Raw genomic sequence first — 18,338 nt, forward strand, 5'->3', positions numbered from 1 at the left:
GTAATTCTTGTACAAACTTTTATTCATTGTGAAAGAAGCAGGGAAAGGGAGGCAATTTTCGCCAAGTCATGATTTCGCGCGCTTTAGAATGTTTGAGAAAGAATTTTCATTGTTAGTTGACCTTAAGAGAGGAAAGTACGTGACGGAAAGGTCAAAGGTTGCTACTTGTCTTTCAATGTAAGTCATTCAGGTTTTTGGCGATTGAGGGTCCGGTTGTTGGCTAAGTGAAGAAGGACGCGCATGCGCGATCACCCTTATTTCCGCATTCTGGAGTTGAAAACGAAGATTTTGCCATAATTAAGGGGGCGATAAGTGAAGCCATAGTGGGAGCCCGTTTGGTGAAGGAGAAGAAGGAAATTTGAGTTGGACACACTTACTTTTTTGGCTGACTCTCTGACTGACTCGCTGATTTTCGGGCTTGCTGGACAAAATGTAATTACGAAGCGGGATGTTTTCCGGAGGGGAGCGGCAAATATGCTCCCCGGCCGCGTTTGGTTAAGAGGCGAGACACACTTACTCTTGACTCGCTTAGACTCTTACTCTTGACTCGCTTAGGCACTCACTGCTTGGATTCGCTGACTTTCGGGCTTGACGGACTTGTTGACGGAGACTGAGAAAAAAACTTGTATGTGTTGCGAGGGAGGAAGGAAAGGATTTAGTCAGCATCGAGCGGTGCTTCCGGCGGGGAGCGGCAATTATGCACCCCGGCCGCGGGTTTTCTCAAAAATGCGAAGAAAAAAAACTGTTGAGCGAATAACAAAAAAATTAACAGAGACTTGGGTCTCTATCAGTATCGGCAAAAGTCAGGACGATGTCCTCTGAACTCCGACTTGAAAACAGAAGGAATTATGTCACCTTAGTCAACTGGAAGCCTGCGTTAGCCGTTCTCTAAAATGCCTAGCTTAATTGTCTACGTTTTCCTTGGTGGAGCTGAGAGTCTAGGCAGACAGCCGTGCGGTGTAAGCTGTTCTCTTGCTTCCAGTGGGAATAATTTTCTTCTATGAAAACCAGTAGCCGGCGTAAGATTTGACGGTATAGCTGATGTAATTTATTGTCGTGCCGTTCGAGTCTCTGTCTTGCGGATTTGCCAAGTGACGTAAGGATAGAGCTAAGATATGAGCTCTCCTCCACTTCAAGATGTCTTAACAGATGAGTTATATATATTTTTTTGTGTTTATTCGATCCTCTCACGAAACTTTCTTTCTTCATAACATTGGTGCCGTGACCTCTGCTTAGTGGGGGATCGGATCGAGAATTGAATTTCGATTTTGAATTTACCTATTTTGTGTAATTTTCTTTTTAAGGAAGGAGTTAAATTTTATGTGCTAGGATTAATTAGAGTTTTTTTTTGATTTGTGTTTGCTTATTTGTTAATACGAGAGTGATAAAGTTTGAAAATGTGTGTGAATTTCAAAAATTTTGGACTTTAACGTTAGGCAAACGGAATTGAACTTTAAAATTAGGAAAAAAATATATTTTAATGTAGCAGAATAGGTACTGTACATTTTTACTGTTGAAAAATCCTTGAGTGTTTTCTAGATGTGTATTTTTGATTTTCGACGTACTGATTTATGATACAAGATGGAAAATGAATTATTTCACGATAATCCTCTGCTATTTGTGTATCCTTGTATAAAGTTTCGAGTGCTTGTCGGTAAAAATTGGACTCATTTTTGAGCACTTCTAAGAGAAAGAGATTAAAGACTCTAATTATTTTACTGAATGAGACAAGCCATAGCTAGGCGTAGCTAGAAATTTCTTTTTTGTGTGTTTTTGCAAATTATTTAACCCAGAATCTTGTGAAATGTGTAATCGTGAGGGGTTACGTTAGAGAAATTTTGATTATTTTGAATTGATTGAATAATATTTTGTGAAATGTATGTAATGTTTTCATGATTATCTAGTTTACCAAGTATCTTATTATTTTTTTGATTACATTGTTTTGATATGATTCCAGTAGATTGTGTAATGTGTTAGTAATTTAATTTAGTATTGAGCAATGAATTTTATAAGTTCTTAAGACATAATGATACAAATGAATGAGTTAAAAAAAAAAAAAATTGTAGATTGTTTTTCAATTGCCAAATTCTGTTTTAATATGAACATGGGTTAGATTTGGATTTTTGCCTGAGATCAGCAATAGTGATGTTTGGTTATTTAATTTTTTTTTTTTTTTTTTGGATTGAATTCATCAGCTTGAGTGAAGTTCTAATTAGTTTAATGAGTCAGAGTAATTGAGATGAGTTATCTTCTGAGTTTTAAGTTTGTGAAGAGTTGTCATGTGAGAATTGTTTAAACAGTAGAAATTTAGTCTTGTGAATTGCAGAAAGTGAAGTTTAATGAGAATTTTGTGACAACGGGAATTTGTTTGGTGAAAATGTTTGAAATAAGTTTGAGAAGATTAGTTACTTTTGCTCTGTACTCATGTGTGGGAATTTTCTGTGGATTACAAGTAGTTTGTCTTGAATTTGCTAGTGAATCGTAATAGATTTGATTGGAGTTATTGAATTTCTTTCTTGGTTGGACTTGTTGCTGAATTTGGGGTTAATTCTTGTTTTGGCTTAAGTTTTGTATTTGAATTGGTAGTATCAAGATAGTTGTATCAGGTTTTTGTTTTGTTTTGGTGGTTTCTGCCAAGGTCCGTAAAATGTAAGTTCTCTGATGTTTGGTTTCTGTGGAAGAATTGAGATTTCTGTGGTCATAGGAAAATAGTAGAATTGGAGTTATGGATTTCATTTGTGTGATTTTTAGGGATTTCTGAGTTACGAGTTATGAGTATTTTTTTTTTTAGTTTAGCACTTTTGAGAACTTTGCATTTGTTGCTTGCAGTTAGGTCTTGCGTGAAGTTGTAATGTCCTGAAAGCTCGTTTTCTTGTAAATACTTGCACTTCATGGTGGCACTTGACCTCTTACACCGGGAGAAACAGGAACTTGTTATCTGAGAAAACTATTGTTGTATCTTTTTCTTTGTGTTGGTTCAGGATTGTAACGTTTCGGTCAGCGCACTTTTCTTTCCGAGATAAGAGATCTTATGTTCTCTTTCAACGTGTCTGGAGGTTTGCTTGATACGTAAAGTTTGAGTCTGTCATTTATAATACAGCGCTTTTCTCAGCTTACATGGACGCGGTAAAGAGTTACTTTGTTTCTTTTGTTTGGGTGGAGGTGTTGCTGAAAGCTGCTACTTAGGTTACTATACAACATTTTGGAAGAGTCTGATGCAGAATAGATCTCAGTTTTGCCTAAAATTGGGGGGTTTCTTTTGAACACTTTGTTGAATTGTGATATTTTATTTAGTGTTCTAGTAACGTGCTTCAGTCCAGCTTTGATTGATTTCTTTGACTAGGTTGAATTTTTTTTCTCATAGACTTAAGGGATTTTTAGAATTACTGAAATTTTTGTTGTCTAACTAAGGGGACTTAAATAGGTGTTGTTACTCACTAGTGTTTACTTTGAGGTTTGAAATTTTTAGCGACACTTCACTCTTGCTGGTTGATTTTTTTTTGGCTTGATTTGAATTACAGTGAAATATTTTTGACTTGATATGGTTTAACATAATGACTATTTGTGTATTTGTTTAGGTATTGCAGTTTAAATTTTTTTTTTAAGTATCGCTGATCTCATTGCTCATTTGAATTATGTACGAAATTTTTACAGTTTAATTGTATTTTCATTTTATGTCTATATGTGTATCTTGGTAGTATCTGTTTGTAATTATTGGCCAAACGTCATTTTGTATATACATTAGGTTGTATTATTACTATTATTTTTGTGTGTTTTGGATAAAATTCTAATTGGTATTTGCACAGCGTATTCGTTATGTTCATTCTCGGAATTGATTTTGGTTGGATTGAATTTTTGGACAATCACGTTTTCCTTCTTTCTGATCTTTGTGTGGGGTATTTTCGGCTGGTTCCGAGGTTCCTTGTGTTGTAACGTTCTTTTCTTTTCTAATGCTTGGCCCTGATCAGGCTGCTTCTGTTCTTAGACGTGACTGTTTGGGATTCAATCTTAGAAGTAATTCAATTTCGTAGTACTTAGGGGTCTTTACTCCTTATTTGAATACGTTCATTTGACATATTTTATTTGGAATTGTTTGAATTATTAGTGTGTTTATTTTCTCAGGAATGTATTTTATGTATCTGCGGTGCGTTAATTATCTTATTGATTGATCTTAGACATATTTTGTTTGTGATTAGCGCCTTATTTTTATTTTTATTTTTGTATGTGTTCTGAGTATTTCTAGGTTTAATTAAGTGATTTAATTGATGTTTTTGATTAATTATTTTTGATGATCTTCCTTGAGTATTTTAATTAGTAATTGCTTTGATTAATCTTGTTGTTTTACTTGCACATTTTGGACTTTACATTTAATGTGTCAGTAACGTCACTGTACCAAGGAGTCGTATGAAATATTGTTACATCATGTTATCCTTTAGCCTTATTGCACAGTATGAGTCATGGTATTTCAAGAAGTGTCTGTCTGCAAAATTTTGGTAAACCAAAATTTAATTCCTTAGGGGAAAGGAATGTTATGTAGAGAAATTATCTGATAGCGTTGTAAAAACTATGTGAATGATTTTATGATTTATGGAAATTTAAATTTTATTTTGATTCTGAATTATTTAATTTAAGGCTTTAATTTTGGGGAAAAACAGATGCTTCTGGAAATATTATTTAGCTTAAAAGAGTATTATTTATTTTCCTCTATTTGTAATTCTTGTACAAACTTTTATTCATTGTGAAAGAAGCAGGGAAAGGGAGGCAATTTTCGCCAAGTCATGATTTCGCGCGCTTTAGAATGTTCGAGAAAGAATTTTCATTGTTAGTTGACCTTAAGAGAGGAAAGTACGTGACGGAAAGGTCAAAGGTTGCTACTTGTCTTTCAATGTAAGTCATTCAGGTTTTTGGCGATTGAGGGTCCGGTTGTTGGCTAAGTGAAGAAGGGCGCGCATGCGCGATCACCCTTATTTCCGCATTCTGGAGTTGAAAACGAAGATTTTGCCATAATTAAGGGGGCGATAAGTGAAGCCATAGTGGGAGCCCGTTTGGTGAAGGAGAAGAAGGAAATTTGAGTTGGACACACTTACTTTTTTGGCTGACTCTCTGACTGACTCGCTGATTTTCGGGCTTGCTGGACTGACGGCTTGCTGGACAAAATGTAATTACGAAGCGGGATGTTTTCCGGAGGGGAGCGGCAAATATGCTCCCCGGCCGCGTTTGGTTAAGAGGCGAGACACACTTACTCTTGACTCGCTTAGACTCTTACTCTTGACTCGCTTAGGCACTCACTGCTTGGATTCGCTGACTTTCGGGCTTGACGGACTTGTTGACGGAGACTGAGAAAAAAACTTGTGTGTGTTGCGAGGGAGGAAGGAAAGGATTTAGTCGGCATCGAGCGGTGCTTCCGGCGGGGAGCGGCAATTATGCACCCCGGCCGCGGGTTTTCTCAAAAATGCGAAGAAAAAAAACTGTTGAGCGAATAACAAAAAAATTAACAGAGACTTGGGTCTCTATCAGTATCGGCAAAAGTCAGGACGATGTCCTCTGAACTCCGACTTGAAAACAGAAGGAATTATGTCACCTTAGTCAACTGGAAGCCTGCGTTAGCCGTTCTCTAAAATGCCTAGCTTAATTGTCTACGTTTTCCTTGGTGGAGCTGAGAGTCTAGGCAGACAGCCGTGCGGTGTAAGCTGTTCTCTTGCTTCCAGTGGGAATAATTTTCTTCTATGAAAACCAGTAGCCGGCGTAAGATTTGACGGTATAGCTGATGTAATTTATTGTCGTGCTGTTCGAGTCTCTGTCTTGCGGATTTGCCAAGTGACGTAAGGATAGAGCTAAGATATGAGCTCTCCTCCACTTCAAGATGTCCACTCAAGATAAGTATTATATTTTTTTGGTGTGTTGGAACTTTAGGCAAGTTTTTTCAAAAACGTCCTTAGCAGTAAAAAAAAAAAAAAAAAAACCACGTCAAATCTAAAATTTAACTCTCAGGCCTTAAATTGTTTCCCTTTCCGTTCTTTTAAATCACCAGACAAACCTTAAGTTTTTTATGAATTTAAATGAACAGACTCTCAGATGAGGTTAAGATTTTTCTTATTGTGTTGTAATTGAATGAACTGATATTTAATCTGGAACCTCTTACAGTATGTGTTTTTTATATATTTAATATGAACTTTTCCTTTATATCTTGTATATGTTTTATGTTTTCGATCCTCTCATGGCGCGGTCCCGGAATGCATTTTTTTCACAACGCAAAAATGCTGTACACGTTTCACTATACGATCACTCCCTTTAACGGCAAGTAGTTTCATATTTAACATTTAACATAATATGAATTTAAGAAATTTAACAACATCGGGTTGACGTTTTAACTCACTATTCACAAGCCTCGTTAGCTATAACTATATAAACACCTTGCCAGTTAGGCAATACAATGGAATTTTACCAACGTCAGTTTGACAATTTTACTATCTATCTCCACGCCTGGCTGGCGATAACAAAAACAATTTCTGCCAGTTTGGCAATACAACTTTTAGAATATACAATCTGTAATACGTCGGGATGACGTTACTATCTACCACACGCCTGGATGGCAAGAACTAAGAAAAAATCTTTGCCAATTCAGCAGTATAACCAAATCACACTACGTCAGTTTGACATTATTACTTATTTTTCACGCGCCTGCTTGACAACAAATTCAAAACTCAGCTAGCAGTTCCTTTTTTTACATAAACGCCGGGATGGCTTACACATATCAATTATCAACATAAATTTTCAATACAAATAAAAGTAAAGCATAAATAATAATTTTAAAATACTTCTTTACCACAAATACCAATTATAAATTTAAGCTGAATATTTTTAGCGTCAGTTATTTTAAACAAAATCTTACACGATAAACTATAATTCTGAAACAAAGTATTAAAATGCAATAAAATCTTTTTTTTTTTTTTTTTTTTTTTTTTTTTTTTTTTTTTTAAAGAAAACCAAAAGTTAATCTTATCTTCAGAGATCAGCAGTATCCTATTTTTGACAGTTTTTGCTCGGACGCAAGTTACAGAAGCACAGAAGATAACCTTTGAATGATCTGCTTCAAATCTGGCTTTAAAACGGCAGACTTCTTACATCCAATTATCCTTGAAATAAACAAACTTGGCAATTGGTATTAGCAAACTTGTTGTAAAAAATTCAGTCCCGACGAGTCCGAATTAACGACTTTTGACTGTATTACTAATATAATAAAACAGCTAACAAAATTCAAATAAAAAGAATTAATTTTAGTTGGACTCATAATAAAGTCAATTTAAGACATAATGTAGGAATTTTAGCATTGAATGCATTTTTATACATTCAGTAGAGTAACAAAATTTCAATTTGCATCAATTTTCAGATTCAGAATTTTTCCCCACAGTGAATTTTGATTTAAGAGAGCTTATTATTGACTTGCTTCCAATACGAATTCATCTTTTTCTTAACATTTACTCAGTTAAAGGGCACACTAACTTAAAAATGTTAAAAAGTAGATACACTTCTAATATTTTTCATGTAACTATTAAATAAAATGTGAAAATTTTAGATAATTATAATCTTCACTATGAAAAATTACTAAACACTTGCACAAAAATTGCAGTATCATACAACATCATATCTGTATCTAAGAGATATTCAGTAAATTTTAAACTTCATATACTTAAAAACGGTTTGCTTGTTCTCAACATACCTTCTCTTATTTTCTACACAGCTTTCCTTACTTTCAATGCATTTAGCTTTTAAAACAATTCAATCAGGGGTTCTCAACTGGGGAGTAAATGTTTCATGGGTAAATACAATCAGCCTTTTATTTAGCTGTTAAGTATTTAGGTTTTATTTTAAGAATACAAAAAAAATATTTTTATTTTGGTATTTATCAACATTCTCTATATTTTTTGCTGTTTAGTTTATAAAACACATTAGAAAATATCTAGGCAGGAAACAGGAATAATCTAGCATTGGTTAATGAGATGCATGGGGCAACAACAAAAAAAAAAAAAAAAAAGGTTGAGAACCCCTGAATAAAGTGTTAATATTCAACCGAGGGGGAGGGGTTTGTCAGAGAGCTTTAAACCATTTTTGAGCAACATTTCTCACATTATCATTGTTGCTGTAATGTGAACTAAGCAAACATTTTTTTTGGGGGGAAGTAAATCTAAGAATTTTAGCTTGAAGAAAAAAGTTGGTGGGTGAAGGCAAAGCACATAGCTGAATAGCAGTGTAGCATGATGCAATAACACTTTTGAGTTTGCCATAGCATTTTTTTCCTTTATTGTTAAATCCAAGTTTGGCATCATAAAATTTGTCACTGTGATGACATAACATGACAATTGCTCCTCTACTATCACGAGGAATGGCACCTCTACTATCCCAAAATAGAGATCTAAATCTTTCTCTGCAGACTTCTGTATCCTGAACTCATGAGTTCAAAAAAGATTCCATACCAAGTTCCATTTTTTTTCCATGTCAATAAAGAATACATATCTCATCTAATATCACTAGATATGTAAAAAAATCTTTTGCTGATATTTATTATACAAAGCGATTTTTGTTCATAATCAATCATTTTTTCTTTATTCTGGCATCAGCATTTGAGATACTGAACAAGTAGTGCATACTTTCAACACACTTAACTTTTCCTAAAAGATCTCCACCAACTCAAAACTGATACCTGTTTTCATCAAAATCTGAGAAATTTTTACAAGAAGATTTCCCACTATATATTCCTAGACACTTTCTTTTTTACACATTTCTTAAGTAGGTCACATCCACCCTGCACCATAACCTAGTATCAATAAGATAATAGCCCATCTTTTAATGACTGGCCCACCAGCGGCCGAGCGGTAAAGTCGCTGAACACTGGTAGTTCGGTCCGAGGTTCGAATCCCGCGAACGGGCTGGCTGCATGGGCGTTTTCGTGGTTTTCCCCATGTGTAACGTGTATACGAGCCAGTTTCCCTTAGAAAGTCCTCCACGAAAGGCATCCCTCCCCTTAGGCAGATAGCCCTCGTGTGCTTTGCCATAATTAAAATACACCATAATTAAAATACACACTTTTAATGACAGCGTAGCAAGATGCATTCTCATTAAACAATGTAATCATGAATTTATGAATTTAAGTTAGTGTTATATGTCTTCGTTTAGTAACTTGGTCACCAAAGAAGTTTCATGTTTTCAAAATTCATAGACATTATTGACTAAAATGTTATAAAGTCTAATGAAATTTTAAATGATTTGACCAGTGCTTCTTGTGCTTGTTTTTATATTGTACAGAAATGATGCAACAACTACATGGTATTTTGTCATTCCTATGCGTGTGCCATTATTAGGCATAGAACATATTAAATACCTTACACAGATATTAGTTCTGATGCTCTGCCAAAGTCTTAAAGCCACAAGATATGAAAACTTTCATAAAGGAGAAATAATAATCTACATCAATGTAATAATATATTGCTACTCATGTGGCAATATGTAATACAGTCAAAAGTCTTTAATCCGGACGTCCATAATCCGGAATGATCTATAATCTGGACCTCAAAACTACAAACTTTCTGCGCATGCGTCACCGCATAATGCGTTGACGCATGCTCATAATACGTTTACGCGTGTGCATAATACGCTTACGCATGCGCGTTTAACGTATAACAGATGGTATAAGCTAAGCTAAAATTATCTAATTATCTATTTCAGTTAATGTTGCACATTGCATTGTTCCTTAATCTTCGAATTGGATCCGGCTTATTATTTTTTGCAGACTGTTAGAGCAATTTTATAAAAGTAAGCTTGAACTTTCGATTATGTCAAAAAGAATTTCCGATTCTGGAGCTGCCAAAGGATCTACAAAGTAAAAGCATGTTTCGATGTCCATCAAACAAAAAGTGGAATTACTGCAAAAAAAATGGATAAAGGCATATCCTTTTTTCTCTAACCTTTCCGAAATCTGTTTATCAATTTCACGCTGCTCTGCGGGGAGGGGGGGGGGGGAGTCACAGCGTGCAATGAACTGGAAGGTGATCTGTCAGCACTATCCTTATCTTCAGGGCAGATGTTTTTATTTTATTCGGCTTATAATTCCTTACTAAATGTAGCATTTCATCTCAATGTACTCCATCATTGATATGATTTAAATCAAATTCCTCATCATTATAAATATCACGAATACACATCAAATAGTTTTCTGGTTCCAATTTTCTAATTTTGACTATGCGTAATGTATGCTTTACACATGTGAATGTTGAAAGAAATGTTTAATAAGGTAAACAAATAAATATTAAGCTTTTTTTTTTTTTTTTTGTAAATTTTGATACTCTTTAGATCATAATTGCTCTTTATTTCATAAATTACGGTTTCATATTTTTAATTTTATAATTTCTGCATGCCATCTTACCAGATTTAAACTGATGATCTATAATCCAGAAAAAACGATAATTCGGAATCGCCGTAGTCCCGACGAGTCCCGTTTAAAGACTTTTGACTGAAAGTTTTATAACAGATTAGTATGGAGATTTGAAATAAAAATTCTTGAAGCTGCATGATTTAGAAAATTGAAATACTGCAGTGACTGAATATCCATATGGGTATTGCATTTGCCATTATAAAAAAATCACTTTTATATTTTGCACTTTCACATGCCTTACTATATAATAATTGTTTTATTAATTTTAGCTTCATTTCATCCTTTTTATTAAAATATAAGAATGCATTAAAAGCAAAAACCATAAAATCAAACAGCAGATCAAAAAGGGAAGTTCCAGCAAATAGTAATGAAAATAAATTGTTTACATATATGCCTGAATAATGACTACAGCAGTTACTTCATTTATTATATACATAATAAATGTTTCTAATCATTTTATTGATATAATCATAAAAAAGGAGGATTTTCCATTTTCGATTAATTTTTTAAAAAAAAATATACGAGACAGTTAAGTGGTTAAATACAATGAAATTTCCTGAAGATAACTTTACACAATCTAAAACGATTTAGTCTTTACAGTTTAGAAACGTTTTATGAATTCAAAAATATATTTTTAATTTGTCATTTCTAGAATCTTACTTTACTGGTGTCATGCACAGTATATAAAACCTACTTCAAAATGAAAAGGAATATGATGAAATTCTGGATGAATTCTGAAATGTAGCTGAGGTTCTATCAAACCATTTTCCAATCTAGTATAATTAAAGCAAATTTTCTCTTTTACTGGATTTTGCAAAAGTATAAACTAATTTTTTGTATGCAACTCCCTAAGTGGTCAGGCTCCAGAAGGTTCCAAGGTACATAGGTCCGGGAAAAGGTTGTCTCAAGAAAACTTAAAAGAAACTTTTGATACTTATTTGACCAATGCTGAGAAAGACGAGCTATTAAGTCTACTAGATGAATTTAGTGACATTTTTTACTTTAACAATATTGCAAAAAAATCCCGATACAATACGGTGAAGCACAAGATTGATACAGGTGATAGTGCACCAATCAAACAAAGGCCACACCATGTGTCAGCCACTGAGAGGTGTGTGATTGCAGAAAAAGTGCAATGAATGCTAAAAGAAGATGTGATACAACCATCAGACAGTCCATGGTCATCTCCAGTCATGCTTGTGAAGAAGAAAAACGGTGAATGGCGCTTTTGTGTTGATTACAGAAAACTGAACAAAGTAAATAAAAAGGACGTCTATCCGTTACCTCGCATCAATGATGCTTTGGACTGCCTGGCTTGAGCAAAAATTTTCTCTATGATGGATATTGGCAAATAGAGGTTGATGATAAAGACAGAGAAAAGACAGCTTTTGTGACTCCAGATGGTCTCTATGAATTTAAAGTCATGCCCTTCAGATTATGCAATGCTCCAGGCACATTTGAACAGATGATGGACACGGTACTAAGAGGTCTCAAATGGAATATCTGTCTTTGCTACCTCGAAGACATAATCGTGTAGCCACCTAATTTCGAAGAACATCAAAAGCGTTTGAGGGAAATACTGAAATGTATCCAAAGAGCAGGACTGATGCTAAATTCCAAGAAATGTTCATTCGGCAAAAAGAAGCTGACTATACTGGGACACTTAGTTGATCAACAAGAGATGTATCCCGATCCACAAAAGGTAGAGGCTGTAGCAAAGTTCCCTGCTCCTAAAAATATTGCCGATGTCCAAAGTTTTTCTGGGCTTGTGCCCCTACTACTGACGATATATCAAAAATTTCGCAGATATCACAAAGCCCCTGCATAACTTGTTGAAGAAAGATGCAAAATTTTCTTGGACCACGTTACAGATTGAATCTTTCGCAATGCTCAAAAGGCTGCTGACCAGTGGCACTGTTTTGGGATATTTCATTCCAGATGCAGAATATTCTGACACTAGCAGCTATGGCATCGGTGCAGTACTGGTTCAGATCCCGGATGGCAAAGAAAGACCAATAGCCTATGCATACAGGTCCCTTAATGCAGCTGATAGGAACTATTCCACCACCGAAAAAGAATGCCTTGTCATCATCTGGGCAATTAGTTAATTCAGGCCATACCTCTACGGAAAACCCTTCACGTTGGTCACAGATCACTACTCTTTATGTTGGCTGGCCAATGTTAAGGATCCACCCAGAAGACTTGTACGGTAGGCTCTCAGGTTGCAGGAATACGACATAAATATTTTCTACAAGAGCGGTCGCAAACACTCCAATGCAGATTCACTATCAAGGAAGCCTCTCATAGAACTAATAATTGAGAACAATGAAGACATCCCTTTCTTTGCGGCGATTGTAGATTATGGAAAAGAGCAGCAGAAGGACAAATGATTAAAATCCATCATTACAACTCTCAAGAGAGGTGACACATATCAAAATTATCAAATATGAAATGGTATACTGTACAAAGAAGCTAAATCTATGATCATAGCAATACTGTACAAAAAAAAAGCTATGATCATAGATTTAGCTTCTTTGTACAGTATACCATTTCATATTTGATAATTTTGATATGTGTCACCTCTCTTGAGAGTTGTAATGATGAATTTTAATCGTTTGAGAAGCTACGATCCTATGGGACAGCAATGACTCTTGGTGGTACCAAAGCAACTTCGTAGTGAGGTTCTAAGAAATCTTCATGATGCTCCAACCGCTGGCCATCTCAGATTTGCCAAAACGTACAACCGAATAAGGAGGAAGTACCATTGGCCAGGGCTATATGGAAGCACACGGCGGTATGTATCACATTGCCGAGAATGCCAAAGATGGAAATCGCCGCCGCAACATCCACCAGGACAGCTTTATCCGATAAAACTCCCCGACACACCATTTACCAAAATTGAAATAGATCTACTTGGATGCTTTCCTGTTACTCGAAATAGGAACTGGTGGATTATAGTTTGCACAGATTACCTTACCAGATTTACAGTCACAAAGGCAATACTAACAGCTGAGGGCACTGAAACTGCCAAGTTTATAGTTGAAGAAATTGTACTGAAGCATCGTGCCCCCAAAGAAATGATAAATGACCGAAGACACTACTTTCTGTCCAACGTTGTTAAAGAAGTAATTCATTTATGCAAGATGTCTCATCTTCTGACGACTGCTTTTCACCCTCAGACCAACTGCTTAACTGAAAGATTCAATAAGACATTGGCAGACATGTTGTCCATGTTCATAGACGTTGAACAGAAAAATTGGGATACTATTCTACCATTTGTAACCTATGCCTATAATTCAGCCAAACAAGACACAACGAGATTCAGCCCATTTTTCTCATTTATAGCAGAGATATCCAGTCTCCTCTTGACGTAATTTTCCCATACAGTATCGAAGATTCCGAAGATAGTTATGTGCAGCATCAAATCACTAGAGCTGAAGAAGCTAGACAGCTTGCAAAACTCCATATTCTTAAAGTGCAAACCACAGACAAGCTCTGATATGGTGAGAGACATCAACCTGTCAGCTACAACATCGGAGATTTTGTCTGGGTCTTCACTCCAGTACGAAAGGTTGGGTTATCCGAAAAGCTCTTAAGACGTTACTTTAGACCGTATCGAATAAAATGACAGCTCTCTGACGTGACGCACGAAGTAGAAAGTATGGAACAAAATAAAAAATGATGGAATTCAAAAGACATCGTTCACGTATTGAGATTGAAGCCCTATCTTGATTCAAAAGTACAACTAGACAATGAAAGAAAGCCCAATATTTTCAGGAAACCTGTCACAAGAAGCCAGACCAGATCGCAGTGGGATGCTGCTTCTTCCTAAGAAGGGGGAAATGTAGCAAAAATTGCTCTTTTCGACGCAGGACTCGAAACTCGAAGGTCCCGGGTTCGAAACCCATCAACGGCAAGATGCCTGATAATTGGTTTTTATGTAAATTTCCTTCTTGTTAATGTTACCTTATTTATGTAAATTTCCTTCTTATTAATGTAATCTTATTTATGTTAATTTCCTTCTTATTCTTCCAGAACTTTCCGAGTCTGGAATATTTCAGCATGTTCACCAGCTGTATATAAGTAGCTCTTCTTTCAGTTTGAGTTAATAAAAAGACTTGAGTTTAGACTTAAGTACTTGCCTGTTCATTTGTAGGATCCCTTCATCTACGTGACACTATTAAACATGTTCCAATTTTTGCAAATTTAGCACGTTTATGTAGATAAATACTATCCAGATTCCAGACTTTGTACTATATATACATTACTTCTGTTTCCAAGAATCATATGATGACAATTAATTCTGAAATGATGCATTTCAGAAAGATTTATTATAAGCATTTTAATATTTTATAAGAGAAATTAAACCAAATTAAACAAAAGGCTACTGCAAAATTTTATCTTATATCCATATTGCATTACCAAAAAATGCTTTTCCAGGTATAAAAACAAGCCTAATAAATTACCCAATAATGAAAAGATTTCAAATTATTAGTAAATATAACAACTTTGAATATAAATAAGATAAAAATGTAATAATATAAAATAAGTATAAATACTATTTTTTTCCCCCCACTTCAACTAAAAGAGACTTATTTCTTCTGCTCAGTTTTATCCTCCATGAAAGAAATTTCAGATATGGAAAGGGAAAACATAAAGTTGTTTCATGGGAAAAGAGACACATAACTCAGAAAATCATTCCACAAGAAAATTTTCAAATATCTTCACCTTTTCAGATTAAAGCAGAAATACTATTTGTCAAAAAAGATATTACTTAATCAAAATTCAGTAAGACTTATCACTCTGTCATTCCCTGTTTGTTTGCAGCTCATTCATGAATCAAAGCTTAATCATCCTGCCAAATTTCAACAATGATTTCTTATTATTTAAAATTCCAAATGAAAATATTTAATTTTTCATAGATGTTATGAAAATATATTAATTTTTCCTACTACGTTAAAGAAATTTTCTCTTCTAAGAACATTTAATAAATCATATACTGTAACGTTTATATTTTTATATTTTTCTTTCAGGTGCATAAAATGTACAGTTGAGACTTTTTTGATAATGCAAAAGATTTCACATCATTTATAGGTGATCAGATTAAAAAAAAAATACTACATGTTTCCAACTCTAGACATATTAAAAATCTTTAATTTATTCTATTTTGACCCCACACTGATAAGCCTGTGTTTCACACATATAATCATCAAGGTAGACTAATTCTACATTACATACATATCACATGATCTCAGAATGCATATCTGTTAATTTAAATAATAATGATTTATATTACCTGGAATTCTTCTGGCCTCAGTTTGCCTTCTCTAGCTTTGGTAGCTAATGTTTTTGTATCTGAACTTATAGCAGATAACCCCTAAAAATTTAAATTTTTTTACTTAATAATATTTTTTTTTACAAAATTAAACACAATATTAAATTGCTGCAAATGCATATCATTAAATGTTAATATAAAAAATAAATTCCTCGTTCCATATATTGTGGAACTTTTATAAAATCTTTACAGTTCATGTCGTTATTAAAACTATAATGTGAGATTTCCTATATTTCTCTCAAAACTTATTCATGATATAATGAATAAAAGATATAAGCATTACATATCCTTTTGCCCCATTCTTATAATTTTTATATATGCATCTCTGAGTGAAATAAGTGAATGATTATGCAAAATTGGAATATACGACATGCACTATTAAACAATAACTGAAGCATAAAAAAATACAAAAAAAAAAAAAAAAAAAAAAAGATTAAAAAGAACTCAATCTTTAAAAATATTTACAAAAGTGTTGTTAAACTGAAATGCTTATGAATAATACAATGGGCTCTCAATTTTACAAATTTGTAGGTAGCATTAAAAATATTCATAAATGTGATTAGTTGTTAAAAAGGTTTCAACACGCTTTCATAAATTAGAAGAAAATATTCCACTCCTTTATGTGCAAAATTCAAATCTGCAAAGCTATATACAATTAATATTTTATGGATCAGCTAAAAAATAAGTGTTGTTTTACAATCATTAATTATCAAAACAAGCAACTTATGATGATCACCAAATTTGGAACCATTACTTACCAAAATATGCGGTTTTTGCCTTGTAATTATTTTTTAAACGTGGTAAAAAATTTCAAATTTTGTTCAGTAACAGAAGGCAATTTGATCACGGAATTCATTCTCATGGATCTCCACCAATTTTGCACATAAAAGCAGAGAGGCCTTTGCACCTAACTTATTAAAACACGGCAAATAATTTGCCAAATGGAAATTTGCTATACAAGCAGAATACAGTCAAAAGTCGTTAATTCGGACACCCATAATCCGGAATATACTATAATCCGGACCTCAAAGCTACAAATTTTCTGTGCATGCGTCGTGCGCCTAAGACACTTACGGCTGCGAATATGCATGTGTGCATGCACAAAATACGTTTACGAATGCGCTTTTAATGTATAACGGACGGTATAAGCTAAGCTAAAATTATCTAATTCAGTTAATGTTGCAGATTGCATTGTTCCTTAATCTTCGAATTGAATCCGGCTTATTATTTTTTGCAGACTGTTAGAGCAATTTTATAAAAGTAAGCTTGAACTTTTGATTATGTCAAATAGAATTTCTGATATATATTTACTAATATGTAAAGGATCTACAAAGCGAAAGTATGTTTCGAAGTCCATTAAACAAAAAGTTCAATTGCTGCAAAAAACGGATAAAGGCATATCCTTTGTTTATCTAACCATTCCGAAATCTGTTTATAAATTTCACACTGCTCTGAGGCGGGAGGGGGAAGCTTCGGAGCGCGATGAATTGGAAGTTGATCTGTCAGCACTATCCTTATCTTCAGGGCAGATGTTTTTATTTTATTTGGCTTATAATTCCTTACTAAGTATAGTATTTCATGTCTATGTACTCCGTCTTTGATATGATTTAAATCAAGTTCCTCGTCATTATAATTCGCTTTCGATAGTGAAGAAAGTGACCCAGAGGTTATTGAAAACGAAAACATTTCCATTGACAAATTAGTCGGTATTCTCAACATAGCAATTATAGGACTTGAGCAGCGGAACTTTGTAACTAAACGAGAAATTATGTCTGTTTAATAGAATTAAAGAGAAAGTGTTATCACATGAAACGAAGCAACTTACATTGAAATAAATGTTTAATAAAGTAAACAAATAAATATTAAGCTTTTTCTTTTTGTAAATTTTGATACCCTTTAGATCATAATTGTTCTTTATTTCATAAATTACGGTTTCATATTTTTAATTTTATGATTTCTGCATGTCATCTTACCAGATTTAAACTGATGATCTATAATCCAGAAAAATCAATAATCCGGAATCGCCGAAGTCCCGATGAGTCTGGATTAACGACTTTTCACTGTATAAAAGGTTATCTTTTACATACCCAGAATTTTCTCATTATAGCGCTTAAATTATTTTCAAAAATTGTGCGAAGTGCTTAAATTGTTTCATAAAAATTTCTGAGAAAACTTTATGATTGGAAGTACTAGTTAGTCTTGATCAATTTAACCCTCACTGCAGCACGACTGCTTTTCTCGTCATAAGCTTGGCTGTTACTTCCTGTGTGTTACTTAGTTATTTAAATTTTTTAGTCCAAAGGGATTTGAATCCCGAAGGACTATTAGTTTTGTTTTGGCATTTTGCATCGGACTCATAAATGTCGGTTCACTTTTCAAACTGTTGCCACAAAATGTTAGAGTCCTGCATTATATTTGAAGAAATTAAATAATGAAAAATCTGCATAAATGTATGTATATTTCTCGTATTGTGATAAAACAACGGTACGTAGAGTCATCGAATTTTGAATAACGTAATCCTCCAACGAATATGAGCATGTGGAAGACCAAATTTGAAATTTGAAATTTGTTTTA

At 34.1% G+C, this 18,338-nt stretch overlaps 1 protein-coding gene across 1 annotated transcript in view; it reads right to left on the reverse strand.

Annotated features, from left to right (window-relative positions):
• The window catches only part of muc (dihydrolipoamide S-acetyltransferase muc), a 79,289-nt gene that overhangs the window by 23,345 nt on the left and 37,606 nt on the right, over positions 1 to 18,338 (reverse strand). Inside the window, exon 8 of the mRNA XM_085823673.1 lies at positions 15,726 to 15,806. Coding sequence (XP_085679799.1) covers positions 15,726 to 15,806 — 81 coding nt within the window. The remainder of the gene's footprint in view (positions 1 to 15,725; positions 15,807 to 18,338) is intronic.

The sequence above is a fragment of the Stegodyphus dumicola genome, chromosome 9 (genome assembly GCF_044657685.1).
Source record: "Stegodyphus dumicola isolate Sdum_Otavi_A_Nest chromosome 9, ASM4465768v1".
Lineage (NCBI taxonomy): Eukaryota > Metazoa > Arthropoda > Arachnida > Araneae > Eresidae > Stegodyphus > Stegodyphus dumicola.